The sequence below is a fragment of the Chiloscyllium plagiosum genome, unplaced genomic scaffold (assembly GCF_037043375.1).
Source record: "Chiloscyllium plagiosum isolate Xiang-an unplaced genomic scaffold, Cpla_swu_hap1 HiC_scaffold_27, whole genome shotgun sequence".
In the NCBI taxonomy this organism is placed as follows: Eukaryota; Metazoa; Chordata; class Chondrichthyes; order Orectolobiformes; family Hemiscylliidae; genus Chiloscyllium; species Chiloscyllium plagiosum.
The window spans coordinates 23086341-23098757 of record NW_028270165.1 but is presented as its reverse complement, the minus strand read 5'-3'; the positions used below and the strand labels follow the sequence as shown (position 1 = coordinate 23098757).

Below are 12417 nucleotides of genomic sequence, written 5' to 3'. Positions count from 1 at the left end.
CGGGAGCACGAGTTGGCGCCAATGCAGTCAACAATGTAGCGGAGGAAGAGGTGGGGAGTGGTGCCGGTGTAATTACGGAAGATCAACTGTTCTACGTAGCCAACAAAGAGATAGGCATAGCTGGGGCCCATACGTGTGCCCATGGCTACCCCTTTGGTCTGGAGGAAGTGGGAGGATTCAAAGGAGAAATTGTTAAGGGTGAGGACCAGTTCGGCCGAACGAATGAGAGTGTCAGTGGAAGGGTACTGTTGGGGATGTCTGGAGAGGAAAAAACAGAGGGCTTGGAGGCCCTGGTCATGGCGGATGGAGGTGTAGAGGGATTGGATATCCATGGTGAAGATGAGGCGTTGGGGGCTGGGGAAACGGAAGTCTCCCACCCACAGCTTCCAACCATCACCTCAGGAGATCTCCCACCCACAGCTTCCAACCTCATAGTCCTGGAACCCCGCACTGCCCGGTTCTACCTCCTTCCCAAAATCCACAAGCCTGACCACCCTGGCCGACCCATTGTCTCAGCATGCTCCTGCCCCACTGAACTTATCTCTACCTACCTCGACACTGTCCTATCCCCCCTAATCCAGGAACTCCCCACATATGTTCGAGACACCACCCATGCCCTCCACGTCCTCCAAGACTTCCGTTTCCCCGGCCCCCAACGCCTCATCTTCACCATGGATATCCAATCCCTCTACACCTCCATCCGCCATGACCTTGGATACTGCCGGAACTGCTGTGCTCTTCCAGCACCACTGATCCAGAATCTGGTTTCCAGCATCTGCAGTCATTGTTTTTACCACCTTGATGAATCTCCAGTGCCGACAGGGAATGGAATCCCTTCCCCCATTCCCCACATTTCCACAGCTTCTCCGCAGTTCTGGTATCCTTTTAGCTCCCTGTTTCTGATGAACAAGTGAAAGTGTGATCATACTCAGGCAACGTGTACAGTCACCACCTACTGCGAATAGTGTAATGTTTCTCCATCTGTGTATCTGTTTACAGCTCCTTCCCACAGACAGCTCACTGGGGCACACTCTCTCCCAACAAGGTGAAAAGACATACAAATGTTGAGGAGTCAGACAAAATGCGGAAGCAATAAAATGTCGAAACACAGGGGAAAAAAAATTGTGGCCCCCTGTTGGCATTTGGACACTTAAAATCTGTCAGAAACACCAACATCCCAAAGAGCATACTGCGCATGTTTGTCGGTGTCAGCAACACATTGCGCATGTTTGTCGGTGTCATCAAACTAGTGGGCATGCTCGTCACTGTGCGTTAAAAAAGGCGCGCGACCTTTTTTTGATTGCCCAATAGGGAGTCCTGGAGGACCGGAAGGACGTTGGTCCTCCTGCCAATCAGAGTCACCCCGTTGTCTGAATGCGGAAGTTGGACAATGAGGTTCCGAAGCTGCTGCTCGTGTCTGAATGAAGATTGAGCTTTATCCCAGACTGCAAATTCCTCTATCTATTATTTGTGAGTACGGCGCTCTCTTCTCTTGCCATCTTTTCCATTTAATTTTCATTTTGGGTTCGGTTGTTGACTTGCAGCAACTAAAAGGAAAGGGAGTGTGTTGGGGTGGGGACAGACTCTGGAAACGGTGCTCCAGGTCTGTGTCTTAATTGGCAAAATAGACAAGCGGGAGGCTGGAAGAACAGCAAGCCAGGGGGTGGAGAAGTCAATGTTTCCAGTGTAACCCTTTTTCAGGATTGGGGATGAGTGTAGGGGGCGATGCAGATAAAGGTGAAGTGAAGTGGGCATAGGTGTAGACAGGTAGAGGGTTCGACCTAGGTAAAAGTGAGGACTGCAGATGCTGGAAACCAGAGTTTAGATCAGAGTGGTACTGGAAAAGCACAGCAGGTCAGGCAGCATCCGAGGAGCATGAAAATCGATGTTTCGGGCAAAGCCCTTCATCAGGAATTTCCCCAGATTCGGGGAGTCCAAAACTGGAGGGCGTATGTTTGAGGTGAGAGGGGAATGATTTAAAAGGGACGTGAAGGACAACTTTTTCACATAGACGGTTGTGCATGTATGAAACGAACTGCAAGAAGAGTTGGTGGAGGCTGGTACGATTATGTTTAAAATGCATCTGGCTGGGTACATGAAACGGGATGGTTTGGAGTCGTGTGGGTCACGTGCTGGCAAACGGGACTAGATTAATTTCAGATATGTGGTCAGCACAGACAAGTTGGGCCGTAAAGTCTGTTTCCATGCTGTGAAAGCAGAAGTGTGGCTGTGAAGACTGGACATTCTGAGCATCTTTCAAAGATGTAAAAACAATTACTGCAGATGCTGGAAACCAGATTCTGGATTAGTGGTGCTGGAAGAGCACAGCAGTTCAGGCAGCATCCAAGGAGCATCGAGATCAACGTTTTGGGCAAAAGCCCTTCAGGAATAAAGGCAGAGAGCCTGAAGCGTGGAGAGATAAGCTAGAGGTGGGTGGGGGTCGGGAGAAAGTAGCATAGAGTACAATCGGTGAGTGGGGGAGGGGATGAAGATGATAGGTCAGGGAGGAGAGGGTGGAGTGGATAGGTGGAAAAGGAGATAGGCAGGTAGGACAAGTCCGGACAAGTCATGGAGACAGTGCTGAGCTGGTAGTTTGGAACTAGGGTGAGGTGGGGGAAGGGGAAATGAGGAAACTGTTGAAGTCCACATTGATGCCCTGGGGTTGAAGTGTTCCGAGGCGGAAGATGAGGCGTTCTTCCTCATCTGGTGTCTGGTGATGAGGGAGCGGCGGTGAAGGAGACCCAGGACCTCCATGTCCTCAGCAGAGTGGGAGGGGAAGTTGAAGTGTTGGGCCACGGGACGGTGTGGTTGATTGGTGCGGGTGTGCCGGAGATGTTCCCTAAAGCGCTCTAATAGGAGGCGCCCAGTGTTTTGCCCTTACTGGGAGCAGAAGAATACAGACAGACTCTGATCTCACACCTTTAATGCATGGTCTGAGCTGAGATGATACCTTTTGTTATAAAACCTTAAGTTATTTCAATAAAGTGTCTTTCAGGAAGTTCTGGGATTTACATATTAATGATACCTGCAGACCACACTGAAAGGCTTAACGATCCAAGTTTGTTCAATTTTTCATTTCAGTGGCTGGACACTAATGTTTTTCTATAAATTCTGTGCCTTATGATGTTATTCTCCACAACCACCTGATGAAGGAGCAGCACTCCAAATGCTGGTCCTTCCAAATAAACCTGTTGGACGATAACCTGGGTGTGTGATTTTTTTTTTTTTAACTTTGTACAGGTTAGGGTGGATTGACCATGCTAAAGTGCTCACTGTGTCCAGGGAGGTGCTGGTTTGTGTGAATTGGCTGTGCTAAATTACACATCGTGTCCAGGAATGGATTGGTCATGCTAAATTACCTGTAGTGCCCAGGAATGTGCAGGTTAGGGTTAATTGGCCAGGCTAACTTATCCAGAGTGAAGATCTAGACCCCTCTTAAGGGGCTTTTTGGTTCGAGATTGGTCTAAAGAATCAATGGAATGCGGTCTGCACAAAGCAAGGCTATCAGTTTAATAAGGCAGCTTGACACAATTCTGTCCAGCAACACAGCGGTTAAAGCTTCTGTGTTCCATGGTGAAGTTGTACAAGTACATTCAAAAATTACACATTATTTATTTAAGTTTTTTTAAGACACAGTACAGCCTTAATTACAAGAAAATACCAATCAAATATAATAAGGTGACATGATTTACAGCAGGTTAATCCAGTGATGTTTCCTGGGAAAGGAGTCTTAATTACGTAAATCATCATGCCATGGTAGCAGCTCAAGGTTAGTTCAATTGGTCAATTAATGTGTCAGTGTTCATTTTAAGCAGACTCCATTGTCCTCTTATCTTTGGATTTTAGCTTAATTCTGCAAAACAGCAGGACAAGTTCACAGAGTTCGATCATTATTCTCGGCCATTTTGCTGTATTGTTTTAAATTGAAAAGCCATTTTGTGGTTAGTAAAAATCTGCATATACTTGTTGCGTCTGACATTAACCTAAATTCAAATTTTAGATCCTCACCTGAAGCATCAGAGTCTGAGGGGTGACCTTATAGACGTTTGTAAGAGGCATGGATATGGTGAATACCCAAGGTCTTTTCCCCAGGGTCGGGGAGTCCTCCCCTGTTTGAGGTGAGAGGGGAATGATTTCAAAGGGATCTGAGGGGCAACTTCACGCAGAGAGTGATGCATGTATGGAACGAGCTGCCAGGGGGAGTGGTTGTGGCTGGTACAATTACAACATTTTAAAAAGCATCTGGATGGGAATATGAATGGGAAGGGTTCAGAGGGATATGGGCCATATGCAGACAAATGAGGCTAGATTAGTTTTGGAGATCTGATCAGATGAATTGGACCAAAGGGTCTGTTTCTGTGCTGTATGACACTAATCATCTTTGGAGAAAGCAGAAGTGTAGTTGTGAAGACTGGACTTTCAGAGCAGCTTTCAAAGATGTTTTGTCCTTACTGGGAGCAGAAGTTGTTACAATGAAATCTTGCATTTGTGAGACAGCGACTTAGTGAGTGAGTGGTGGGTGAGACCAGACCTCAAGACTAAGGGGAGTAGATTTAGGACAGCGATGAGGAGGAGAAAGTGAGGACTACTGCTTTTCCTGGAGTGTAGTGAATCTATGGAATTCTCTTCATTAAGTATATTCAAAATGGGTTTTTGCATGGTTGGGGAATTAAGGGTAGTTGGGGCAATGCTGCTAGAAGGAGCTGAGACGATGGATAGATCGGCCATGATCGCAATGAAGAATGGGGCAGGCTAGATAGGCAAAATGGCTGACTCCTGCTTTTATTACTGTGAAACTATTTCCCATAGCTAACCCACCTCATCTGCACATCACTGAGCACTGTGGGTAATTTAGCATAGCGAATCCACTCTAACCTGCACCTACCTGGACACCATGGGTAAATTAGCACAGCCAATCCAACCGAAATTACGCAACACTGAACACTGGCTAATTTAACATGGTCAATCCACCCTAACCTGGACAAAGTTAAACATCACAACACCAGATTATAGCCCAATGGGTTTATTTGGAAGTACTAGCTTTTGGAGCACTGCTCCATCATCAGATGGTTGTGGAGTATAAGGTCATAAGGAACAGAATTTATGGAAGAAGATTAAAGTGTCCTGCCACTGAAATGATATATTGAACAAACCTGGATTGTTACCTCTTTCATCTTTTACAGTGGGTTGCAACTATCATTCATATGTAAATCTCGATAACATAAGGTTTTATAACAAAAGGTAACAACATCTGGGTGGCATGGTGGCTCAGTGGTTCTTAATTCTGCCTCACAGCACTTGGGACCCAGGTTCAATTCCAGCCACTGGCCACAGTCTGTGTGAAGTTTGCACATTCTCCCCGTGTCTGCATGAGATTTCTCCCGGTGCTCCGGTTTCCTCCCACAATTCAAAAGTATGCAGGTTAGGTGAATTGGCCATGCTTAAATTGCCCAGTGTGTTACATGCACTGGTCAGGGGTAAATATGGGGAATGGGGCCTGGTGGGTTACTGTTTGGAGGGTTGGTGTGGACCTGTTGGGCCTGTTTCCGTACTGTAGGGAATTGAATCCAATCTCAGCTCAGACAATGCGTTAAAAGTCAGAGTCTGTCTTTATCCCCACCTTGAATCTGACTAGTTCTGTTTCTAAAGTAGGAATTTATAAAATACAACGTTCTGACAGCTTGCAGATTGTGCATTTTTGAGCAAAATAGAATTTATCTGAAAATATAATTCTGCAAATGCAAATTCACCCCCATGGACTTGTGTGTGCTTACAACTAAAAAGTTTATTTCCGTGCTGTGTATCTCTGTCTATTTGGTAACAGATGCTTTATTTCTGTTGGCATAAATATTGTTGTAAGTCATAGTTGGGTACTAATAGTTAGATATAAAGCAAAGAGAATTCCTCAAATAGGGCACTATCAGAATCCTGGGAGACCCTATTTCTGGTTTACTTCCTATTGACAAACATTAAGCATGAGCACCTATTTATTTCTATTTTTTTGTTTCACCTTTTCTTGTTTGATTCCCTGGTATGACTGCACTCTGTGTCTGGTCGGTTGTCAGGCTGGGACATGGTGGATTGGGTTTCGATTGACTGAATGTTGTATTGTTCTGGAAGGTGTAAAGGGGGTGGGGGGGGGGGTAGTGTTGGGGAATCAAAACTTCAGCAGAGCTGAGTACAGACCAACATCTTACTCTGTGGGAACAGGGAGATCAACAGAGGACAGAGAAACCAGGACCTGAAATCCGACCTGACACCGGATTACTGTGATCAGTGTTTTCATTAGCAATGCCAACCCTCTACCTTCACCTAGCTTCCCGTTTGACTACCCCCTCGATATTCAAGATCCAATCCTTGTCGTCCTGAAGCCATGTCTCTGTAGGGAGTCTCAGATCATAATTATTCTCTTCAATGTGTGCAGTCAGTTCATTCACTTTTGTAACAGTGAAGTACACATGCAGACACACTGTTTTCGGTTTACATTTTTATGATCTTTGCAATCCAGTTTTAATTGCTGGTACATTTACTCTCCTTGTCTCCATCATTCTGTGATGTTCATTTCCCACATCACTACATTGCTCACTGGCCTTGATTGGGATTGGCCATAGTGCCCAGGGATGTGCAGGTTAGGTGTATTTGTCAGGGTAATGTAGAGCGGTAGGAGAATGGGTCTGGGTGGGTTCCCCTTCAGAGGGTCGGTGTGGACTCGTTGGGCCGAGTGGCCTGCTCCCACACTGTGGGGACTCTGAAGCGAAGGGATATTTGCAACCGGTGCAGGACAGCGCAGGCGCAGTGCGTGCGCCCGGCTTGGCCCCGCCCATCCGCTCCTTTCGTGACGTCACAACGCGGAAGTGACACTGAATGAATGAAAATCCCTCCGTCTGGGCTAATCCTGGGGCGGGAAAATCTGTTCACTTGGAGCAACGGGAGTGAATCCAGGGAGGGAGCAGACCCTGTCAACTCAGGTATGGGAGTTAGTTACCAGGTGAGGAGGACAGAGATTGGGAGGAGTAGATATCTTTTCTGTTTTCCTTTTCAAAATGCACCCGATTTCCACAAGTAAATGCAACAGGTATAAGTACAGCACATGCAGCTTCAAGCCGGCTGTGCATCCTCTGTTCTTCCTCTGCCTTGGCTCCAGCACTTTTGGCTTCCCTTCCCTTCTCGACTCCCCCCTCCCCCGCCGGGTGTTGATACCTCAATGTTTTTCCGGTTGTCTTTTGTGGGCTTTGAAAACTTTCCCAATCGTCTGGGTACAGGATTTGGGAGATTATGTTGCAGCTGTACAGGACATTGCTTAGGCCACATTTGGAATATTGTGTGCAGTACTGGTCTCTCTGCTTTAGGAAGGATGTCATAGAGTCATGGATGTTGTGAAACTTGAAAGGGTTAAGAAAAGATTAGCAAGGATGTTGTCAGGGTTTGAGCTGATCAGGATGGGGCTGTTTTCCCTCGAGTACCAGAGGCTGAGGGGAGACCCTACAGATTTCTATAAAATCATGAGTGGCATGGACAGGATAAATAGACAAGGTGTTTCCCTGGAATGGGGGAATCCAGAACTAGAGGGTAATAGGTTTAGGGTTGGGGGGAGATTTAAAAGGGCCCTAAGGGGCTACTCTTGTATTCAGAGGGCGGCGCATGTAAGGAATTAGCTGCCAGAGGAAGTGGTGGAGGCTGGTACAATTCCAGCATTTAAAAGGCATCTCGCTGGGTATATGAATAGAAAGGGTTTAGAGGGATATGGGCCAAGTGCTGTCAAATGGGACTAGTGATTGAGGATATCTGATCGGCATGGATGAGTTGGACCGAAGGGACTATTTCTGTGCTGTACATCTGGTAGACAATGGTCCTCAGAATTCTGTTCCCATTAGGCTCACCCTTAACTCTATTGCACATGGTCTTGGCGACAGTATCACATTCTGAAATGAGAAAAGACCTATAAATGCGCAAGGGAATAGTTCTGTTCCGGGTGTGTACATGGAGATGGGTATAGTTACTTATGACGCATCAGGCCTGTTGTTACCCAGCCAGTGGAATGCAAGCCATCTTTGTATATGGGCAGGAGGTATAAGGCTCCTTTTGTCTTGCACGAGTGGGCGTGACAGGTCTCAAGATGTTATGTGGAATATGAACAATTGCACACCCATAGCCGGTTCCATTAAAGCAATTCTCATACGACCATGCAGTAGAGTGAAAAGATGTCAGCAAACAGGTAGCACGAGGCTCATATGGTGTTGGAAAGTGATACTGTATTTCTCTGCGGAGGGTCGGCAGTGGGGAGTCTGATGAATAGAATGGAATCGGGGACTGGGGACGGGGCAAGTAAGTCATCTCCCGATAGAGAGGAGTAACATACTATTGCCTCTGGGGTGAAGAGCGTTCTGTGGGCCTGTATAAATACGTTGTTTGTGGATTGAGGAGTTTCCCTTATCAGGCTTCCCTTTTCTTGAGTTGGCCCGTCCTGCAAAAAGTGATGGTGTTCCTGGGCGCCCTTAAAATATTTACCATAATAACGGGTTTGATCACTTTTATCCTCACTAGGCTTTCGTCTGCAGGTAAAATCAAAAAGACATAACTCCCACTGATGTCTACTCTCCAGATGGACCATCTGGTCTTTCTGATGTAAGAGTCCATTGCAATAATCAATCTTCATCACGTTCCACACGTCAAAGGCGTCTGGTCCGGTGCACTGGACGACATCTCCTCGGCATAGGTGGTGGATAATCTCTGATCATTCCTAATCACATCGATGCTTAGTGGCTTTCCCCATCAGGATGTTGTACGTGATCAGAAAGGTGAGGAGATAGCGATCCCCCACATGTCCCTCCTCTTAGTTCAAGTATCTGTAATAAGATGAATATTAGAACAACAGCAAAATTCAAAAACCCAAATGGACAGGGTCCACTCCTTTTGTTGGGATTCCAGGATTCTCTCCTCCTCTTCCCCCCCCCCCCCTTTTGATTAGTGCGGTCAATCAATTTACAATGGTGCAGTTGGACCCAAGCTGAGCGCCCAGCGACTGTGACCACCGTAGGGGTGGGAAGTAAAACCTGGAAGGGACCATTCCAACGAGGTTGGAGACCTTTGCCAGTCCAGTTCTTGATGAGCACCAACGCACCAGACTCTACCCGTGACGAGGCTGAAAGGGAGGGAACATCGCCATAGGCCGCACGCTCCTGGGAGTGAAAGGCACGCATAACACTAGTTAGAGCAAGAACATAACCAATGATTGCTTCGGTCATGTGGATGTGGACTGAGAAGGGAGCTGAATCATTCCAAGGGGTACGGAGGGGGTGACCAGAGAGACACTCAACTGGAGACAGTCGCATCTTGCCCGCAGACATGGATTGCATCTGGAATAAGGCCACAGGGATTAGCATAACCAGGAGAGGCCAGACTTGGCCATTAATTTGGCAAGTTTAGTTTTGCGTCTGGTTAAAACATTCAACAAGGCCGGCCGCCTGAGGATAAGCACCATGCAGATACCGACAAATACAAAGCTGGGAACAGAGTTCTCCGTTAATATTACCTACAAAGTGTGGTCCATTGTCCGAGCTAATGCACGCAGGTACACTGAAGCGGGGAATTATTTCCTTAAACAAAATCTTCACCACAATCTCAGCAGTAGTGTTAGGAGGAGGGTAGGCTTCAATCCACTTCGAAAAGACATCAACAATAAGCAAAACATATTTATAGTAACTCAACTCATTTCTCCAACTCAATGAAGTCCAGTTGAAGTGTCTCCAAGGGATCCTCCAGCAAGGGAGTTCTCGTAGAGATACTTGAACTAAGATGTGGGGGATCGCCTACCCACTAACCTGTTTGATCACGTACAACATCCTGATCGGGAAAGCCACTGACTTGAGTATCGATGCTATCTGGAATGATCTAAAATTATCCTGATGTCATCTGGTGCACCAGACCTGACGCTTTCAACGTGGAGTCACTTGAGCGATGGCGTGAGCTGCCAGAGGAAGTGGTGGGTGCTGGTACAATGACAAGTTAAAAGGCTCCTGGACGGGCATCTGAATATGAAGGGTTCAGATGGGTCAGGGCCAAGTGATGGCAAATGTGACTGGAGTCATAGAGATGTACAGCACAGAAACTGACCCTTCGGTCCAACTCGTCCTTGCTGACCAGATAGCCAACTCGGACAGATTTGGCCATGGGTCTGTTTCTGTGCTGTGTGACTCAAATTGTCTTCAGTGAACGCAGAAGTGTGGTTGTGAAGGCTGGACTTTCAGAGCATGTTTTGCCCTGACTGAAAGCAGCTGAAAATGTGTTGTTGGAAAAGCACAGCAGGTCAGGCAGCATCCAAGGAGCAGGAGAATCGACGTTTCGGGCATGAGCCCTTCTGCGCTTTTCCAGCAACACATTTTCAGCTCTGATCTCCAGCATCTGCAGTCCTCACTTTCTCCTCACTGGAAGCAGGAGAAGTGTTTGACTGAAGTGTGTCGGTGTTAATGCCTTGATGTCTCATTTTGCTCCCACCTTCCTGGGGTCATTAACCATTTCGTGTCTGGTCCTTCCTCAAGAAGCTGCATTGCGGGTTTACCCTGAATTGACACTTTTTTTTGCTTCCCAAAATCAGACCTGCTCACTCTCAGCAGGATCCCAGTGTTGTGAAAGATATTAACTTTCAGGTGGAGGTATCCAAAATTCAGAGAGATGTTAGTCTTGATGTTTTTGCTTTTTCTGCCCCTGTAAGATCCTGAATCAGCACCTTCAGGGGAATTAGTTAGAGCGGAGTGAGAACAGAGGGGGAGAGAGAGTGGGATGGTGCTTTCAATTTTGTGGAATAACAAAAGAATATTCCTCAGAAAGTAGAATTGCTTTTTCTGAATTTCTACCCTGCACTGATGATCCCTTTTGTGATCCCTTTTTGCAGAGTATATGAAAATCTGAAGACTGATGTTTCAAAATCAACGAATGAAGGGCTTACGCTCGAAACATAGACTCTCCTGCTCCTCGGATGCTGCCTGACCTCCTCTGCTTTTCGACTGACTGTCCAGCATCTGCAGTCCTCACTTTGATGTCAATGTCTGACAGTCACACAATCCATCAGGACCACAACGATTTTTGACTGATTTCTGTGAGAGGGATCAACGCTTTTTGGTTCCTGTTTGAGGATGTTTTCAGCATCAGTGGGACTGGACGAGAGACCGCACTGTTGCAGCGCACTGTGTGTGGAGCCTGAAACAGTTATACGGCCTGGGAAGGGGATTTCACGGCAGGGAGGAGCTCCACACGTGTTTGTATGCAGCTGAAGCTGTGGCCATGGAGAAACCGGAGGAATCCCACCCCGTGGAGAAACCGTGGAAGTGTGGCGACTGTGGGAAAGGCTTCCATGTCCCGTCTGCCCTGGAGACTCATCGGCGCAGTCACACCGGGGAGAGGCCATTCCCCTGCACCGACTGCAGGAAGGCCTTCAGACATTCCTCTCACCTGCTGGCCCACCAGCAGGACCACACGGGGGAGAGGCCCTACAGCTGCCCAGATTGCGGGAAGGGCTTCAGGTATTCCTCCACCCTGCTGAGCCACCAGCGTGTCCACACAGGGGAGAGGCCCTTCAGCTGCCCTGAGTGCGGGAAGGCCTTTACCGACGTCTCCGCCCTGCTGAGGCATCAGCGGATCCACACAGGGGAGAGGCCCTTCAGCTGCCCGGAATGCGGGAAGGCCTTTACCGACGTCTCCTCCCTGATGAGGCACCAGCGTGTCCACACTGGGGAAAGGCCCTTCAGCTGCCCTGAGTGTGGGAAGGCCTTCAGTTATTCCTCCACCCTGCGGAGCCACCGACGCGTCCATACGGGGGAGAGGCCCTTCAGCTGCCCCGAGTGTGGCAAGGCCTTTACCCACGTCTTTGCCCTGCGGAGCCACCGGCGCGTCCACACGGGGGAGAGGCCCTTCAGCTGCCCTGAATGCGGGAAGGCCTATACCGATGTCTCCTCCCTGATGAGGCACCAGCGGGCGCACACAGGGGAGAGGCCCTTCAGCTGCCCCGAGTGTGGGAAGGCCTTTACCGACATCTCCTCCCTGATGAGGCACCAGCGGATCCACACGGAGGAGAGGCCCTTTGCCTGCTCTCAGTGCCGGAAGGCATTCAGCAATTCCTCCACTCTGCTGATCCACCAGCGTGTCCACACAGGGGAGAGGCCGTTCACCTGCTCTCAGTGCGGGAAGGGCTTCACCTGCTCCTCCAACCTGCGGAGCCGCCAGCGGATCCAAACGGGGGAGAGGCCCTTCAGCTGCCCCAAGTGCGGGAAGGCCTTTAGCGATTCCTCCAACCTGCTGACCCACCAGCGGATCCACACCGGGGAGAGGCCGTTCACCTGCTCTCAGTGCGGGAAAGGCTTCATCCGCTCCTCCCACCTGCGGAGCCACCAGCGAGTTCACGTGCCATCGCAGGGGGATTGA

At 48.4% G+C, this 12417-nt stretch overlaps 1 protein-coding gene across 1 annotated transcript; it reads left to right on the top strand.

The window, feature by feature from the left end:
* The first annotated feature begins 1384 nt into the window (after positions 1–1384).
* On the top strand, positions 1385–12417 carry LOC148143443 (uncharacterized). The gene is made up of 3 exons (XM_087975189.1): positions 1385–1470; positions 3695–3769; positions 10892–12417. Exon 3 carries the CDS (start codon positions 11281–11283, stop codon positions 12415–12417), a length of 1137 nt encoding a protein of 378 aa, XP_087831315.1. The 5' UTR covers positions 1385–1470; positions 3695–3769; positions 10892–11280.

Excerpts from the sequence above, each read along its gene's own strand:
- LOC148143443 (XM_087975189.1), top strand. The coding sequence starts at position 11,281 with ATGGAGAAACCGGAGGAATCCCACCCCGTGGAGAAACCGTGGAAGTGT.